General features: G+C 42.6%; 1 protein-coding gene across 6 annotated transcripts in view; it reads left to right on the top strand.

The window, feature by feature from the left end:
- The window catches only part of LOC147640536 (Regulator of chromosome condensation (RCC1) family protein), a 48,013-nt gene extending 28,850 nt beyond the window's left edge, over nt 1–19,163 (top strand). For all 6 annotated transcript variants that reach the window (XM_086812720.1, XM_086812706.1, XM_086812684.1 and 3 more), the window contains one exon: nt 18,719–19,163. In XM_086812720.1, coding sequence (XP_086668846.1) covers nt 18,719–18,838 — 120 coding nt within the window. In that variant the 3' untranslated portion in view covers nt 18,839–19,163. The remainder of the gene's footprint in view (nt 1–18,718) is intronic.
- Nucleotides 19,164–20,021: the final 858 nt, after the last annotated feature.

Genomic DNA, 20,021 nt, shown 5'->3' with positions numbered 1-20,021 from the left:
CCATTCTCAGTTGGGATGTTCCCACTATATCCCAAGAAATCTGCTCATTTGTGGGTCTTTGTCAGGCCTATAGAGCAGCCATATGGACAAGTTTTCTAACCTTGCAGCACCTCTTATTGACTTGCTCAAGGGCGTGAAGACTTGTTGTCAGAAAGTGTCCGTCACGGGCAAGGCTCTAGAGGCATTCTGCGCAATGAAGAAAGTTGCCTTTGAGTCTCCAGTTTTGAAGTTGGCATCATGGGATGATCCTTTTGAGGTGATTACCGATGCCAGTAACCTTGCCACATTGGAGCTGTTTTATAGCTAGATGGTAGGCTAGTGGCTTACTATAGCCACAAGTTGAATAGCATCGAGAAGAATTATTCGGTGTATGACAAAGAGCTCTTGGGGGTGATGACTGCTCTTAAGCATTGGAAGCACTTTCTTTACGGGAACCACTTAATTTCTCAACCTCAATTCCCTAAGTAGAATTATGTGAAAATTTATCTTTTGACACCAAAAATTAATTCAAATATTTCTTTACTTAAATATCATAAATTTTTTTCTTTTAACTAAATACCAACATTCATTTTTTTGAATAAGCTTAAAATTTCTCTTTTTGAGTGCAATCCAAATATCATGGGAATTCCTCTTTTATCATAAAATAAATCTATCTAAAATTTTTCTTTAATTTAAATACAAATATTTAATATTTCAAATATATGAAGAATTTCACTTTTACTATTTAAATGATCAATTTCAAATATGATGAAATTTCTCTTTCATCATTTAAATTTATTCATGCATAAAATAATTTATCTAATTTTTTTAATTTTAAATAAAAATACCCATCAATTCAATTATACTAAGAATTTCACTTTTCTCATTTAAATGATTGAATTTCGAATGTCATGGGAATTTCTCTTTCATCATTTAAATTTATTCATGTATAAAATAATTTATCTAATTTTTTTTATACTAGTTATTTAATATATCAAATTTTCTCTTTCTCCATTGAAATACATGGATCTCCATTATCATGAGAATTTCTCTTTTTACATTAAAATAAAATTATAAAAAATTTATCTTTTTCTCTAATTAATTATTTATGCATAAACATTAAAATTTAGTTTTCCATGGATGTGATGAAAATCATTCTTTTAACATAGGATGACTAATTCTAGAATATGGTAGAGAGTTTTCTTTTCACATTATGCATAAAAATGATTTATGTATTAATTTTTTAAAATTTTACAATAGCTCCGCTGTTATTACTGATAATTTTTAATTATTCTAAAAAGAATAAGACTTAGTAATACGAATATGATAGAATAACTATCATTTGGATCTAAATCCAATTTATGGAATTAATGTTTAAGTTTATCATAATTTATGTAACATTAAAGCATAAAAGTCATTTTCTTAGCCTCTAGCTTAACTAGCATAGAGTTTGATTTTAAAATTGAGAATTTCTTCATGAGAAGTATCATTTGAATAGAGAATTGGTCATAAGAATGATCATTTTTTTGAGGAGAGAGATATACTTAAAAAAACATCTTAATTAAATATAAATGTAAACTTTTTGTGATTATTCATCAAATTTCTTTAAAAAGCTTAATTTGCATTGAAAAACCATTCATTTGAAACTTCTCAAGCTTGAGGAGGGTTGAGAAGTGAAAACATTGAGATTATTAGAGAAAAAACCATAAAATTGCATCTTACCTCTTGTGTTGCTTGCTTCTCTATCTTAGAAGAAGCTCTCAACCAATCAATTGGTTAGTGTGTTGAGAGAAAAGCTCCAAGGAAGGTTGAAGAGAGAGAGAAGCTCTAATCTCTTCAAAATATAGAGGATTTTTAAAGAATAATAGAAAATATACTTATTTTAATGTAATACTGGTATGGTCTAGCTCACAGACGAGAATACAAAAGAATGAGGGTCTATTTATAGGTGAGGGATTTCACTAACTAAGTCCAACTAAGTTCTAGAATTTTTCAGGTTCAGTTTGGTTGAATTTAGACAAGATTTTGACCAGTTTAGCTCTCATTTTGATCCAGTTTGATCCAAGAGAGAGGAGAGATAAAAATATCTTAATATTTTTGATTTAAAAACTCATTCACATATATGAAATAGGCGTTTTCTTAAAGTCTCTCTCTCTCTTTACCAAAGTGTTAAAAATGTATCATTATATCAAAAAATCTCATTTTTTTTAGTGATATCTCATAGTTTTTAACTAAAAAATCTTGTACTCTTAGCAAACTCTTCATCTTATGTGAGCATTTACTCATTTTTGGGTATTTTCTTTTATTCATTGGATTTATCTCATCCCAATACTTGGATTAATCTTATTGGTCCATTGTAACCTTAATTGGACCATAATCCAAAAATTTCAGAAAATCTTGACTCTTAGGCTAAGGTCTCCTAAAGCATTTTTAATTGATTCCGAATGCACCTTGGAGAATTTATTTTGAATTTGTGATTCAGGAAAATATATTTTTTATATTTGTAGAATTTTTATATCAAAAAATATCTCAATATTGAATTACCACTCTCTAGAATTTTTCTTCTCTCTAGACAAAAATAAGGAAAAATAATATTTTCTTGTATTCAGAACAGGAAATGATTACAGGGGATTGAAGTAAAGGCTAATTTATTATTCAGTCTGAGGAGGAATCTTAGATCCTCTCCCACTTGAAAAACGTGAGATATCCTTATTTCGCAAAGTGTGGGTAATCTTTCACCAACTCTTTTTCTTTCTCCCAGTTGGCGTCTTCTAGGGGAAGAACTTCCACTTCACTTAAAATTCTCTGAGGACTCTGCTCTTAAGAATCTTCTTTAGAACGTCAAGAATTTCCTCAGGTTGGAGTACCATCTGGCCTTATGTTAGAGAGATCAATTGTTCATCATTAAGCACGTGACTCAGGCTGGGTACATATTTCTTAAGCAAACTGACATGGAATACATTATGTACCTTGAGATGGGGAGGCAAAAGAAGTTTATAGGCTAGATCGCTCACTTTCTTTATAACAGCATACGGTCCACGGTATTTGGGAGAGAGCTTCTTGTACTTTCTTAAGGATAAGGAACTTCTTTTTGGTCGTACTCGAATGAAGACCATATTTGATTCTTCAAACTCTCTCTCTGACCTCTTTTTATCTGCATACTGCTTTTGCTTATCTTGGGCTGCCTTTATATCTTTACGGATTGATTGCATTTGCTGGTCCATGTCATCAAGCATTTGTCTGGACATCTCGACTCTGATCAATGGATCGGACCAAGTCAACGGTGTAAGGCAATCTTGTCCATACAAAGCTTTGAAAGGACTCATCTCAATGCTTCGATGATAAGAAGCGTTGTAAGCAAATTCGACCAGATGCAAATGGCTTAACCACTTCTTGGGTTGTCTGCCGCAGCATGACCGAAGGATATCTTCTATTACCTAGTTCACTCTTTCAGTCTGGCCATCTGTTTTGGGGTGATAGGTTGTGCTGAGATCCAAGAAAGTTCCTACTGCTTTGAAGAATGCAGTCCAAAATTTCGATGTGAATTTGGGATCTCTGTCACTTACTATCGTCCTGGGTAAGCCATGCAATCTGACGATCTCTTTAAGGAAAACTCTGGCAACATCCACTGCAGTGTATGTTTCTTTCACTGGAATCAGATGGGCAACTTTGGTTAGCATGTCAACTACCACAAAAATAGAGTTGTAACGTGATTGCATTGAAGGTAATCCAGTGACAAAGTCCATACTGATACATTCCCACTTCATCTGTGGAATGTCTAGAGGCTGCAGTTTACCTGGCATCTTCACTCTCTCTGCCTTGACTCTCTGACACATCAAGCATTTCCGCACATGATCAAGTACATTCTTTTTGAGTCCTGGCCAGAAGAAGCTTTTCTTCACAGACATATAGGTTTTTATAAACCTTGGATGTCCAGCTATCAAGCTATCATGGACTTCTCTCAGAATTCTTCCCTTTACTCTCTCATCATTAGGAATACATAGCCGATTATTATAATACATGCATCCTTCATCCAATTTGTACCCAAAAACTCGACTCATTTCCTGAGTAGTCTTGCTTTCCTGCATCAGAAGGGTAGCAATAGAAGCAAAGAATTTGTCCTGCATGATTTTCTCCTTTGCTTCACTGATCAATGGATTTGACACCACTGTAATTGCAAGCAAGGAGGCTTTTCTGTTGAGCGCATCTGCCACCACATTTTCTTTCCCCGACCGATACTTAATTTCAAAATCAAATTCCTGTAGGGTCTGCATCCATCTCCTTTGACGCATGTTGAGATCCCTTTGGGTGAAGATCCACTTCAGACTTTGATGATCTGTCATCAAGGTGAACCTCTGTCCCAAGAGAGTTTTCTGGATTCATAGGCCACTAAATGACCTTCCTGCATAAGAGCACTGCCTAAGGCAAACCCACTGGCATCAGTAACTACCTCAAAGGGTTTGGTAAAATCTGGCAACTTAAGGACAGGGTTGGTTACTAAGGTTGTCTTCAGTTTATCAAAGGCACTCTGTAACTTGGTTGAACACAATGCTAATCAATACACTTAAATACACTAAGATTTGAAGGACACTTGCTCAAATACAAAAAAAAGTAAATTGCTGAATTGACAAGAGGCACACAATGAGCTGGAACGGCCGACCCCTCCCTTGAGTAAATTGTATTACTGTTGGAGAAATTCAATACATAGTTTCACGGGCATCCATTGCCAAATCCTCCATGCCAATGCATATGAAATTCAGCATTTAGAAAACAATGGTATGTCGATGTAGATCACCAAGGAGCTGCCTTGATGCCCGGCCCGACTTTAGTGTCCATATTCTCTACCATTGGCTCTATGTTCTACCAAGCAAGGTAGCAACATCTTCAAGAGCACATAGGACAAGAGAAATACTACACAGGGCGGCTAAACAAGGAGTCCTGCCCTTCTACTGAGTAAGTAATGACAACACATTGTCCAATTAGCTTACCAGTCTTCATAGAAGTTGTTGCAAGCGGAAGCCTTCGCGTTGGAAGCTTTAGAAGTGTTGATATCTTCGATTTGCCGCAATCCTTCGCGACAAAAGTCTTCAAGAGGATGAAGGGAACCCTGGGAAAGCTTCTCCTATGGTTCAATTTGAGAAAGGAAGACTGAAATTAGGGTTTTCAGCAAAAAGACCAGAAATTACAGCAAAAATGAGAGCTGTTTTGCTGAATTTCAGTCATTGGGAGTGAGTAGGAGAGTGATTAGCACTTGGAAACACTCTTGGAAGCTTGGAAAACACCCTAGCAAGTTGGGTATGGCTATGGAGAGCTTGGAAATGGAGAGAAATGGTGGAAAAAAAGAGTTTTCAGCCTCCAAAAATCCTCATGAAGAGAAAACACGAATTTCTCTTAATAAGTAAGTGAATTGGGGTCCAATCAGGTGAAGGGACATGGGGAGATGTCCATTTATGAGTAAAAGGGGAGGATCGGGTCCTGGACATTGAGTCTTGTCCGCCTCGGGACTTCAGTGAGTGTGAACTTGGAAGCGGTCATAATTTATAAGTGACTTTTGGACGCCCAAACTTTAATGAAGTGGGAACGCACTCACTTATAAATATTGGCTAAGTCCTAAGGGCTATTTGAGCCTAGATTGGGTAATACTTACCACTTGTTCACATGCCACACAACCATGTCAGCAGACAGTTTCACACGCACGGTTCACGGGCGGGCGTCCCCTTACCCGGAACTACACATAGGTCATGCAGGCATGAAAACAGCATGCAATTTCATTTGCAGGCAAGCACATAAAGATGCTATGCAATGCAGCATTGGCATGAGCAATTTCCGTTCATGAAACCATATAAAACCAGGCGTTTCCAGGCAAGTATACGCAATACCAGACCTAGTGGAAAGCCAATCCTCCACGCATTTCCGGGCATGTACACAAAGGCACAAGTCCCAGCGGAAAGCCAAGTCCTCCAGATATTCCGGGCATGATAAGATCAAGTCCCAGCGGAATATCATATCCAACTATACAGCATGACACGTGTCAATCACCTGCATAGGCATATTCCATAAGCCATGGACACTAATCCAATATGTACATAGTGTGAAAGCAAGAGTGAACCATTCGGGTGGCCAAATGGTGACATTCCCCCCCGCTTCTAAACAGTTGTCCGCAACTGAAATGCATCCAAATATGTCTGAAGCACATGCGGGCAATCTTTGAAGAACTCTTCATCTACCCATTTAGCATCAATGGGAAGATAGTTCTTAAACTTCACAAGGTAACGCCTCACAACTTTGCCTGCAACAAGCTTGCGTTCCTTGTGATACACAATCTGCTCTGGTTGCAAGATCTCCTCTAGCTCATCCACTTGTGGTGGATCCTCAATGACTATTTCAATGGGCTCCGGCCCTACATACTTTCGAAGGAGACTCACATGAAAAGCATTGTGTATGTGCCAATGACTAGGTAATGCCAATCTGAAAGCCACTTCATTGATCTTCTCGATCACTCGAAAAGGTCCATAGTACCTGGTTGCAAGCTTAGGATATGCACCCTCTTTGCCAGACCTCTTTGCAAGTCTTGCTTTCTCAAATTTCAGCAATACCCAATCATTCTCTTTAACATCCAATTGCCTTCTATGCTTGTCGGCAGCCTTTTTATGCTTGTCTTGTGACCTTGCAATGGCTGTCCGCACCTGAGCAAAAGCAATATCCAAGTCTCTTACATACTCATCAGCTGCAAATATCTCATCCTTTGTGCGAAGGATGGGTGGCAAAACCACCTTACCATAAACAATCTCAAACGGGGCCTTTCCCATAGATGCATGCACCGTGTTGTTGTATGCAAATTCCACAAGCGGTAAGTACTTCTCCTAAGAAGACTTCTGATCCGCCACATAACATTTCAAGAGATCCAACACGGCTGAATTTGCAGCCTCACTTTGCCCATCCGTTTGAGGGTGATAAGCTGATGAGAAGTCCAATTTGGTGTCCATATTATCAAATAAGGCCCGCCAAAAGAGACTTGTAGTCCTGGGATCTCTATCCCCCACAATGGACTTCAGCATTCCATGATGTTTGAACACTTGTGCAAGATATATTTTAACCATATGCTCAGCTTTGATGGTCTTTTTGACCGGCAAGAAATGAGCTTGCTTGCTAAACCTGTCCACAATTGTCCAAATTGCATCATTACCCTGTTGGGTACGTGGCAAGTCCATAATGAAATCATATGCGATCCATCATTCTATTGAATGTAGCCGGGGCATTTGTAAGACCAAAAGGCATAACAAGATACTCATAAAGCCCAAATGCTGTCCTGAAAGCAGTTTTGTGTACATCCTCAGGCACTACACGCACTTGATGCGTGGAATCGGAAACCTATTTTTGATGGTAAGCTTATTCAAAGCTCTATAATCCACACACATACGAAAGGATCCATCTTTCTTTTGAACTAAGAGGACGGGTGAACAATATGGGGAAGAGCTTGGCTGAACCAAACCCTTCTCAAGAAGCTCATTTACTTGCTTCATGATCTCCTCTTTTTGGGATGCACTTACACGATAGGCTGGCCTATTAGGCGGTGAGCTACCCGGCACAGGATCAATGCGATGATCTTCCGGTCGTACTCATCAGCAAAACAATCATTGTGCTCTTACAAAAATTTCAGCCTATCATTATTAAGAGTGTTTACATGTACATTCTTTTTCTCAACATGATCTCGTACAAAAATCAAGTACGCAAAAACACTCTTTTTCATTACTTTCTTAATTTGTATATGAGATACAAGGGGAATGGTATCACCCTCTTCACCAGCATCAATTACATGTTCTCGGCCTTTATGCATGAAGGTGATCCTGTTAGTCTTGTAAGCCTTGCACGGATCAATACGTGTATGCCAAGGCTTTCCAAGCAATACATCACAGCCATTCAAAGGCGCCACAAGAAAATCCTCATGATCCACATAGCCTTGAATGTGTATGCGCAACTTGCCAAAAATAGGCATGACCTGCACTTCTCTACCAACAAAGGCAGCCCCTGCTTCAATTTGAGGACCCATGTCCTCCACTTCAATACCCAAAGCAGCTGCCATCTGAGTGGATATGAAATTCTCCGATGCACAATCATCAAACATGAACAAAGCGGGTTGATCTTTGAGCTGTCTCCAAGCTTTACATACAACCCTATCTTTGCTATCATGTGAAGTGTTGCCCTGCACATCCGGAACCATATGCACATCAGGCTTCGGTACATTAGCATTTTCAGCTTTGTTCTTCTTATTTGGGCATGCTCTTGCCATGTGCTCAGTGCTGCCACAAGTAAAGCATTTGCCTTCACGCATATATTGCTCCTTCTTCTCAGTACTAAGACCAAAGTTTGCCAGCTTATAAGGGCGCTTTTTAGCAAACTTATTTTCAGCTTTTGGACCTGATTTGGCTTGGTTTTGGTCCCTTTTAGGTGGCTGTCCATCATTTTGCAGGTTTTGGACAGCCCTCTCTTTGCCTTGAAATGAGGGTTTAGCCTTATTGGATCGACTCAATTTGAGTTCCAATTGCTCGGTGGCGGTGGCGGCTGCGATTAATTGGTGTAAGGTATGACCAGGATACATTTGTAATCCCGCTTTGTACACGGGTTGCAATCCCGATTGAAACCTTCTCTTCCTTTCCGCCTCGGTGACATGCATAAATGGAGACACCTCCAAGGGCACTTTCCAAAACTTTTGTACATATGCATTTACCGATTCCCTCTCATTTTGCTTTACCCAATCCCACTTCATTGTTATCTCATTTAATGCATTGGGAGGCAAGAATTGAGCATAGAACCTCTCCTTGAACTCTTCCCATGATCTAACAGGATTCGGTGAGAGCTTCTCCGTGAGCCACCAATGGGCAGCAGTGCCTTTCGTGAACATGCTTACATGCCGGATCATGGATTTCTGAGTGAAATCCTCATCACTGAAAGCAATATCAAACTGGGCAATAAAAGCAAGTGCCTTTGATGCATCATATTCTCCATGATGTGTGTCAAACTTCACAGATTTGTCTCCGGCTTTGAAGTCACGAGACTTTGATGCATGTGTGTGCATCTCAACATGTTTTCCCCCATGTTTGTCCATTGGGACAGCCCTTGAGACTGGCATCATTTTTGGAGCAAAAGGTGATGCATAAGGCATAGATACATGTGCCCTGTAAGCATGAGGCATGGCTGGCCCCTCAACATGCATTGATACATTTTCAGCCATAACTTCTCCCTCACGAGCACACTCGAAGGCATGAGTGGCATGAGAGATACGCGGAATACCTGCACCAACAGAAAATTGCAGTCCATGTTGCATGTGTTGTGCATGTACATTTTCAGCCGGCAATGGCATTTGACATACATTTTGACCACTGCCATAAACATTGTATCCTTCACGGGCTACATGGGATATTCCTGCATGGCGTGAAGTTACTGATTGTTCCTCTCCCATAGCATGGAGATTCATCCTCTTAGACATAACTTCTTGTTCGGGCACTTGTGGGGATTCCAAGACATGTGGGATGGTTGCCTTTTCTGCATAGGCATCCTTGGTACGAGCCAAGTATGCACGTGCTGCATCCCTTGGTTGCATGTGCAACTCTTGAGCAATCATTGCCATTGCATGATCCATATAAGATTTAGCTTTCTTGGTCTTCAAACGGTCATGTACCAATGGATCCTCGCGGCGATAGAGATTCAATTCTTCTTGTTGTGCTTGGAGAAGAGCCTGCATACGAGTAAGTTCAGCCTTCAAGACTATGGACTCTTCTTCTTGCATCTTCTCTTTGCCACGGAACGGCTGTCCCACATATTCATGTTCCCTATTGTGCACCACATGAGTTTGCTCATCCTGTAAAGCATTGGAGGCATGCATTTCATTGTCCCTGCCTCTTGTATTAGCATCTCCAACATTCATTGTATGGCTGTCCATAATGTTCTAAGTGTAGAGATAGCTAGTGTTCACGGTGATCGTCTCTCACGATAGAAGTGAAAGAGAACCGTATGCTCTGATACCAATGTAACTTGGTTGAACACAATGCTAATCAATACACTTAAATACACTAAGATTTGAAGGACACTTGCTCAAATACAAAAAAAAAGTAAATTGCTGAATTGACAAGAGGCACACAATGAGCCGGAACGGCCGACCCCTCCCTTGAGTAAATTGTATTACTGTTGGAGAAATTCAATGCATAGTTTCACGGGCATCCATTGCCAAATCCTCCATGCCAATGCATATGAAATTCAGCATTTAGAAAACAATGGTATGTCGATGTAGATCACCAAGGAGCTGCCTTGATGCCCGGCCCGACTTCAGTGCCCATATTCTCTACCATTGGCTCTATGTTCTACCAAGCAAGGTAGCAACATCTTCAAGAGCACATAGGACAAGAGAAATACTACACAGGGCGGCTAAACAAGGAGTCCTGCCCTTCTACTGAGTAAGTAATGACAACACATTGTCCAATTAGCTTACTAGTCTTCATAGAAGTTGTTGCAAGCGGAAGCCTTCGCGTTGGAAGCTTTAGAAGTGTTGATATCTCGATTTGCCGCAATCCTTCGCGACAAAAGTCTTCAAGAGGATGAAGGGAACCCTGGGAAAGCTTCTCCTATGGTTCAATTTGAGAAGGAAGACTGAAATTAGGGTTTTCAGCAAAAGACCAGAAATTACAGCAAAAATGAGAGCTGTTTTGCTGAATTTCAGTCATTGGGAGTGAGTAGGAGAGTGATTAGCATTTGGAAACACTCTTGGAAGCTTGGAAAACACCCTAGCAAGTTGGGTATGGCTATGGAGAGCTTGGAAATGGAGAGAAATGGTGGAAAAACAGAGTTTTCAGCCTCCAAAAATCCTCATGAAGAGAAAACACGAATTTCTCTTAATAAGTAAGTGAATTGGGGTCCAATCAGGTGAAGGGACATGGGGAGATGTCCATTTATGAGTAAAAGGGGAGGATCGGGTCCTGGACATTGAGTCTTGTCCGCCTCGGGACTTCAGTGAGTGTGAACTTGGAAGCGGTCATAATTTATAAGTGACTTTTGGACGCCCAAACTTTAATGAAGTGGGAACGCACTCACTTATAAATATTGGCTAAGTCCTAAGGGCTATTTGAGCCTAGATTGGGTAATACTTACCACTTGTTCACATGCCACACAACCATGTCAGCAGACAGTTTCATACGCACGGTTCACGGGCGGGCGTCCCCTTACCCGGAACTACACATAGGTCATGCAGGCATGAAAACAGCATGCAATTTCATTTGCAGGCAAGCACATAAAGATGCTATGCAATGCAGCATTGGCATGAGCAATTTCCGTTCATGAAACCATATAAGACCAGGCGTTTCCAGGCAAGTATACGCAATACCAGACCCAGTGGAAAGCCAATCCTCCACGCATTTCCGGGCATGTACACAAAGGCACAAGTCCCAGCGGAAAGCCATGTTCTCCAGATATTCCGGGCATGATAAGATCAAGTCCCAGCGGAATATCATATCCAACTATACAGCATGACACGTGTCAATCACCTGCATAGGCATATTTCATAAGCCATGGACACTAATCCAATATGTACATAGTGTGAAAGCAAGAGTGAACCATTCGGGTGGCCAAATGGTGACACACTCTGATACATTGCAGTCCACTGGAAAAGTGTACTCTTCTTGAGAAGGTTAGTTAAAGGGGATGCTATCTGAGCATACCTGGATATAAAGATCTTATACCATCCGGTTAATGTTAGGAATCCTCTGACTTCCTTTACTGTCTTGGGTTCCGGCCATTCTACGACTGCTTGGATCTTTGCGGGATCAGGAGAAATCCCATCTTTTGACACTATGAATCCCTAGTATTCCACCTGGTCAACATAGAAAGAACACTTGCTCTTTTTTGCAAAGAGCTGGTGTTTCCTTAGGATATCCAAGACCTTGCGCACATGATCTTCATGATCTGTAGCATTCTTTGAGTATACCAAGATATCATCAAAGAAGACAAGAATAAAATCATCCAAGTATTCTCTGAGAATATCCTGCATAAGACGATTAAATGTCGCTGGGACATTAGTCAATCCAGACGGCATGACTGTGAATTCACAATGCCCATATTGAGTATTGAATGCTGTCTTTGGGATGTCGTGCTTCTTGATTCTGATTTGGTAGTACCCGAAATTGAGATCTATTTTTGTGAACATTTGGGTCTCACTTAACCGATCCAAAAGTTCATCAATCCTAGGAATATGATACTTATTTTTAATTGTTAATTGATTCAATCCTCTGTAGTCAATACAGAGTCTTACATTCCATCTTTCTTCTTTTGAAAGAGAACAGACGCATCCCAAGGTGAGACATTGGGTCTGACAAACCCCTGCTCTAACAGTTGTCTTAACTGCTCCTTAAGTTCTATGGCTTTAGGGACTGGCATTTTGTATGCACGCTGGGCCACTGGCTGAGCTCCGGGGGTTAACTCGATCTCATGTTCTACTTTGCGAGACGAAGGCATCTGAGTCAGCTCTTCAGGGAACACATCTGTATACTTACTTAACCACTCTGGTTCTTTGGCCTTGTATTTTATGTCTACCGGATTCATCTTAACGACATAAACAGCTTGCCTCTTTCTGAGCCCTTATTTAGAAGCCTTGACTAATTGCAGCACTGGGGATCCGAAAATTCCAGTTCCTTGAACTTTATTCCCGTGAAGGTCAAGGAAAAAGATGGTTCCTTTGTGACAATGAATATCAGCTTGATTCTTATGGAGCCAATCCATTCCAAGGATTCCATCATAGACTCCCAAGGATAGGACTCTGAACTGGCACTTTGTTACGTTCCCATCTAGGCTAAACTGAATAAGGTCTGTCTTAAGGTGTGTGAAAAGAATCTTTCCACTGGCCAATTCCACTTGCATAGGTTTTCCTAATTTTTGATTTAGGACTAATTTACGTGGATATCCTGGGGAAATAAAAGAATGAGTACTGCCTGAATCAATCAAAAGCTTGAATTGCTTACCCTGGTACTCTGCTGGAGTTTGGAGGACTGAAAATTGACGGTTATTCCCCTGATGCTCTATTGCTGCATAGATCTGTCCCAAAAGCATCATGTGAGGAAATGAATTGCATTCTTCCTTGAGAATAAGCAACCATGCCATGAATGGATCTTTTTCGAGTGTCACTCCAGCCATTTGCAATAAGTGACACACCATTCTTTGCCCAACTTTCATGCACAGACTCTAAAGCACATTCAATTGCAGCTTTCTCATTTTGCAACAAGGTGGTGCGTTGTGTCTCATACGAAGGAGGCTTGTATGTTGGGCCATACCGTGCAATCTCCTGGACCATTTCAATGAAATATGGAGACCTGGCAACATTGAATGCTACATGATCATGATAAAAGAACCTTGCAACAGCTGCATCTACCCTCTCTTTCTTGCGGGGATCCCAAGCTGCTCCCAAGGTTTGCTGCTTGCCGGAGCTTGCATCCATAGGTTGCGAATCTTGGGAAAATGCAAAGCTCCCAAGTCCTCCATACTGCTGTCCATCTCCCAAGTGTACTGCAGCACTGTGCAGGTCGGTTAGACGTACTGCCTGGTACACAACAGTATGCACTACACGCAGGCAGGCGACAATAGTACGCAGGTCGGCGACAACAGTATGGGCAGGCTGCAAGTACGGACGAACTTTGGAGAAGTGGCGGGTGAAGCAATACGGGTGTCGGGCAGTATTTTTTTTAAAAAGTTCCACGTCATCGTTCCCACGTGGGGGAACGGCAGCCCAACATTCCGTTCGGCGTTCCACGGCTGTTCCGCCACCTAGACGTTCCTGAGCATTGTTTCCATCGTTCCCTTCATGTTGGCCATGGGGGAACACGTTCCACTGTTCCCCATGGGGGGAAACGGGGTTCCCCTGCTACTATGCCTCAGACAGATAGCACCAGTTGCCTCAGAGGAGCGGCTTCGGCAGCCTTTGGTCTGGAACCCCCTAATCTGTTTACCCAGTGGCCACATGTTAGGGGCCCGACCACATGTATCTTCGGGAGCCTTGAGCACCGGACCAGCTAGGTCTCTTGGAGATTGGATTGCACACAGGTAGGAGAGAGGCCCGATAGGGATCCGGGGGCGAGATAGGCTCAGCATCGACATTGACTCAGCTATTCCTCAAGGGTGGCTGATGCCTATTCCAGATCTGACCCTCCCTAGTGTGGCTAGGAGTGTTTACCTGACACGATATCCTCGTGGCGATCCACGTAGTAGATGAGGATAGTGGTTTGCTCACGTTTTCTATTGGATCCCAGGGTAGACTAGAGAGATCAGAGCTTCCCTTGGAGGATTTCAGAGGTTGCACCTTGCAGAGGTTGAGGGTGATTGGTTTTCAAGCACGAGAATGACACATAGATCCAGCACTGGCCAAGGTGGCCAGGGAAAGACTATGGCGGCTATGGATTTGGGAGTGCCGCAGGATCTCCAGATGCCTGAGATAGATGGCACGCCGCAGCAGCAACACATTGGCAGTCATAGAGCCTATCATAGTACTTCCTTTTAGATTTCTGGAAGAGGCTTCGGGACAGCTTTCGGCCTAGAAAGATCACACTCTTTCTTTGGCTGATGGCACACACGAGTTTGGCGGTCAGTATTTGGTTGGCAGTTGGAGGTCGGTCAGCGGTTGTCCACGATGCAGTCACCATCAGGAGTCTCAGCGACATTGCCTTTGGGATTGCCCGAAGGCTCAATAGATTTGGCAATGGATTCTCTGCATCTTCGCTATGGATAGGGCATCGACCAGGATCTCACTTGGGAAATTGTCGCTTGGGCCACAGAGGCTGGAGTGATGAGGGCTTATGAGGAGGATGGGGGAGGACTAGCCCTTCAGGTCTCTCACCATCGTATTGCAACAGTACTAGTCACAACCCCTCCTACAGGTGACTGGGGGCCAGGCTCATGCCAGAGATGGGAGATTTGCAGTAGCATCATCGCAGCTTGGCACATTTGGTGTGATAGATGCAGCGAGGCCATCGAGGGTACCCACACTTCGCCGGCTGAGACCATTAGGAGCATATGGCTTGATATCATTCACACCCTCCGTTGTCACTGAGGGAAGTTACAAGTAGGTTTTGACCGCATGCGGAAGCGGCGGGAAGCCTTATTGAGACTTTGGAGACCTGGCCCTTTCCTCACAGATAGAGGCGGTGATCCCATTTGGCATTACAGACCACCTTTGTGGTTGCCACACCCCCCCCCCCCCCCCCCCCCTTGTACGAGATAGCCTTCTCCTCACAGAGCGGTTAGCAGGAGGAGAAGCATCTCTTCTCCGTATGATCACTTGTTTTCCGCCCTTATATGAGGCGAGTTTGTATTTAGCCCTTCATGGTTGTACTTAGCCCTTTGTGGCTGTTTTTCTTTAACTAATTGAAGGATCTTTTTCCCGGAAAAAGAAAATACGTTGCGCCATGGCTATGCTCCACCATATTCACAGTGGCCCCCTTAGTGGCATGCAGGGGCTCAATACAAACATCAACATGAATGAAGGTGCCACGAAACTGTCATCGATGGAACCAGCTGGTCCCCTGGACTGGTTTTAGGGGTCATCCAGCCATGCCATATTATGATGTTCCTTCTAGAATCATGTCAATTTACCCTTATGATGATGTGGATCACATGAACACCTTGTCTTATAATGAAGGACAAAATGGAGTCATGCCAATTTACCCTTATATTGGACTAGGTAGAGCACATGGAGTTGTGCCAAGCTACCTTTATGATGGGCCAGGTGGGTCACATGAAGCTACACCATGCTATACCCTTGCCTGAAGAAGTGATCTCTGTAGAAGTGCATCTTAGGTGGGAGCTCCGAACCATGTGCAATGAGTGTAGAGGCTGAGAAGATCTAGCCAAATAACCTGGTTGGTGTTCTCATGGTGGAGTTGGAGGAGAAAAGGGGAGTCCAAATTGTACTAAAGGGGTGGGAGGCAGTCCATGTGGAGCCCATATCTTGAGAACCAAGTGGAAACTCAGGCATACCATACTCTAGGGTGGCCCTTGAGCGCTAGCCATTTCTAGGACTCCATGGCAAGCCTCGAGTACCTATGCAGATCGATCTCACTGATGCAATGGAGGTATGTGACTGTTTGGAAGAGTGCATCCACTACCATTGGGGCTGCAGGAAACTCTGCTTGGATGATCTCATGGGACTGATGGTTTACTGCGGATCATACGATCCTCATTAGATAAATCTGCCCCTCTGTAAGCTACTCCATGCATCAAGGCTGGTGTGATGAGGGTGTCAAAAAGCCAACCCTTCGCCCTAGGCTCTTGGAATTGTGCCTGGAAGCCGCTCAAGTAAGCTCAAGCTGGAAATATTCCCGTGACACAGTGGCATGTGCTGTGGGAACCATGGTGAAGCGTGGGCCACTGAAAGTGAGTTTAAGTGACACCAAGGTAGACATAGGATGAGACAATCTCCATAGGATCCCCTCTATATGTGAAGCTCAATCTGGATGTGAAGGGGTGGGAGGTATTGAAGACCATTACGTTGGTTTATCAAGGTTAAGGCATCCAAATGTCTGTTAAGCCCCTTGGCTGAATCTGAAAGGACAACGATGTCATCTGCATAGTAGTGGGGGGATTAGTATACCTGCTAGTGTGAAACCATCCATGCCTAATCTGTCAATGAAGCTTGAGATCTCATCAATGTAAAGGCCAAAAAGAGTGGGTGGTAGAGGGCAGCCCTGTTTCACCCCAATTGTGCTGGAAATCTCTTGCAACATACCTCATGGGGCTCTCACTCATCTGGTGACAGACTTATAGAGGGCGATGATGCTCCAAACCATGTCAAATGGGACTCCTAGTTCCTGTAGATTGTGTAGGAGGCGGGCTCGGGGTACAGCTTCAAAGCAGCCGTAAATCCTTCGATGTCGTGTTCTGCCCTCTTCGATGATGGCATGGAGGGTGAAGAGAACTCCACCTCTAGCACCGATCCATAGAGTTTGGCCAATGTGTGGCCAATCATGATCGTCCTCTGTAGTTATTAGGATCAATTGGATCTCAGGCTTTGAGGATGGGGCTGATGGTGTAAGCTCTATTGAGGATGTAGGCTAGTAGGGGTGCCAAGGTATCATTGACATGTGAGATGTACTCGGGAGTGAGTCCCTCATGATCTTGGGCCCGCCCATTATGTAGTCTATGGATGGCCTTGAGGACCATACCCTTTGTGAAGAAGGTGGAGGTGGTGGGGCGGGGATTTGGAAGTGGGGGCAGAGGTGGCTAATGGGGGATATGACAGAGGGAGCGTGCATTGTGTCTGGGCAAGTGATAGCTGTGGGGGGGTGGTGGTTGTTCTGGGAGTTTCCTCCAGGCCTCTTTGCAGTTCGGCCCTGTAAGAGTCCGTATAATTCCTCCTCTTTCCGAGCATAGAACTTCCGTTTCTTGCATTGGGTGAGGCATTGAGAATTCCGTTGCGCTTGGCACTTCATGATTTGCCCAATGCATACTTCATGCTTAAGATGAGAGCGTGTGGCTCGGCATTCATGATCATAGCAATAGTTCTCTGAGAGAGAGAGAGAGAGAGAGAGAGAGAGAGAGAGAGAGAGACACCCTCTTGGAAAACATCTAATCAATGGGATGTTCTTTGTGCGGTTGAGCACAAACAACATAGTCAGGCGGGTGGTGGTTTTATACATAGAGGTTTGGGTCCCAATACCCCACTGAAGGCCCCCCACTTTGTGGTGCATTTTCTTTAGTATGAAGTTGAAATTAGTACAATGTAGATTTGATCTTTGACCTAAGAATATCTTCCTCCTTGCTTGGCTGAGTGATGCTATGTGAAACTTGGGTGAACAGGAGGCAAGTACTGGCTAATCTGATTAAGAATTGTCGTTGAAGTTGGAACATTCTGCCTTCTGAGTGTTGGATTTCAGGATGCGTGTTTTGCAATGCTAGAGAAAAACACGGATGCTTGTGCTCAATTGCTGAAGATTTCTTGGATGAATGAGTGGGGAAGAGGAGGTGAGATTGGCCTAGTCGAGGAGGTTCCAGGTCGGCTGGCATAAAACATTCTAAAAGACCTTCAATTTAAGGCTGGAATTCACACGCATGTGTGCCCAGAATTGGCGGCCCAGCGTAGAGGCTGTCTGGACTCCGTCCAAATGCATACAAACTGACTGCCCTTTGCCTGGCCTGCTCCACGATAATTCTCCTGCATTTCTTGGCTGTCCATGAAGGTTAAGTCTTATAAGATAAGGAAACATATTGCCTTAGAAAGGACATGAGGCCACCACTGCTAGTATTATTATACGTGAGTTTCTTCTTGGGGGGCTTGATGTGTTGAGACTCCGTTTCATTGGTCTATTGGCATGGTCACGTGGAGTATTTAGTTGAGTGGCAAGTTTGGTGTACGCAATGTGAAGATGAGTTTTCCAGTGTCGGCGTTCCCTAGCCCATGTATCATGTTTTGAATCCTTCTAGTGATTGGTCCCCCACAGCTCATAAAGTACAACACAATTGTATGCGATCCACACACTGGAGTTTGGAGTATCACAAAGTGTGCAAGATGCTTCAAGACTTGAATGAGATGACTGAATTATAAGGTTTTTAAATGAAAAAACTCATATGAGACGATTTCTGGGTTTGTAAGTTTTTCTTCTTTTATGTTTTTATTTCCTTTTGGTGACCATGGTGATTTGGTGGATTTGTGTTTACATGTTGGGGGGGAGGGGGTATCATATATCATGCTTACAAGTTTGGCTATTTGCAGCTTGGCTTAGGTGATGCCTTGGACAGAAGCAGTCCCGCAGAAGTTCCAATGGAAGGTAGCTTTGCAAGGGAGGTTGCATGTGGATGGTGGCATACCCTTGCCTTGGTACAACCGGAATAAAAACATCTTGCAGACATAGTTTTTGTCTGAAAACTCATGCTCTGCTCCGATTTTGAATCCCACCTCATAGACAGGAGGATTACACTAGTGATTCAGCGATTTTCAAAGCAAGGTGGTTTGTATGTGTAGCACCTCCTTTCCAGGTCTCAACACACTTCACCCAAACAAACGCAGTTTCTTGTTCATTTGGTAGTGCCTAAAGCTTGATCAGTAATCTGTATGCAGAATGACCCCTGTAGAGAGGTTTTTGTATTTTTGTATCCATGGTTTTTTTGGTTTTGCAATAGAAAGATGTTGCAGCAGTGATCTTACTGTTTTATATAAATGTGATACATTGACTTCTTTTTTCGCAATCCATATCTTGCTGTTTGATGCTAGAATCAAGTCAGCAGTTACATTCTTAGTATCTGCTATGTCCAGAATCTCTAAAATGAGGGACGGCTGTCGAATCACAGGAATGCTGTTCAAATTCTAAGACTGGATGTATAGAAAATAGTGAGAAAATAGCAGCACATTGTGTGCATAGAATGCTAAGCCTTGCAGTCTCGAAGCTTTCATGATGCAACACAGGTGTTTAAGACTACTTAAGACTATGTAATGACAACACAGGTGTCGTGAGGTGAACCTGTAGGATTTGGAAGTGTTCATGTCACAACCGGTTGCCAATTTTAATGAGCGTGGAAATGGGCCTTTAAAGTATAGATGAGTAGTGAAGAAGTGAGTCATAGGGGGTTGTCTCCATGTATCTGCAAGGCTTTTAAGTTCTCAAGTTCCAACAAAGACAACTCGATCAAAATTAACTTGGCCTTAACAAGGAGTTGAAGCTGCATAACAAAAGTGGTGAGTGCAGTCTTAATGAGATACATGCTTATCTGTTATGAAAGTGTTGTAATAAATAAGGTGACGTCTCTTTGCAAATTTTCACAAAGCTAAATTTTTGAATTTTCAAGAAAGGCGGCCTGTTACGGTTTACCTTGATTGGTGGATGCAATTTTCATACATGATCATATTTCATGAGGTGCCTACGTGCTAGACTATCGTGCTTAGCAGGGTCCAAGAAATTATTTTTAATTAGCCTTACATCAGTCCTTTTCATCATGAATCCAAGAGGAAATTGTAATTTTGAACAAGCTTCTTTTAAAAGAAAATCCTTAAATCTAGGTGTTTTTTCTTCTTCAGTCAA

This window comes from Cibotium barometz, chromosome 2 (genome assembly GCF_041138505.1).
Source record: "Cibotium barometz isolate CiBa-2024 chromosome 2, ASM4113850v1, whole genome shotgun sequence".
NCBI classification, from domain to species: domain Eukaryota; kingdom Viridiplantae; phylum Streptophyta; class Polypodiopsida; order Cyatheales; family Cibotiaceae; genus Cibotium; species Cibotium barometz.
The sequence above is the reverse complement of the archived record's forward strand: the minus strand, read 5'-3'. Positions and strand labels throughout refer to the sequence as shown.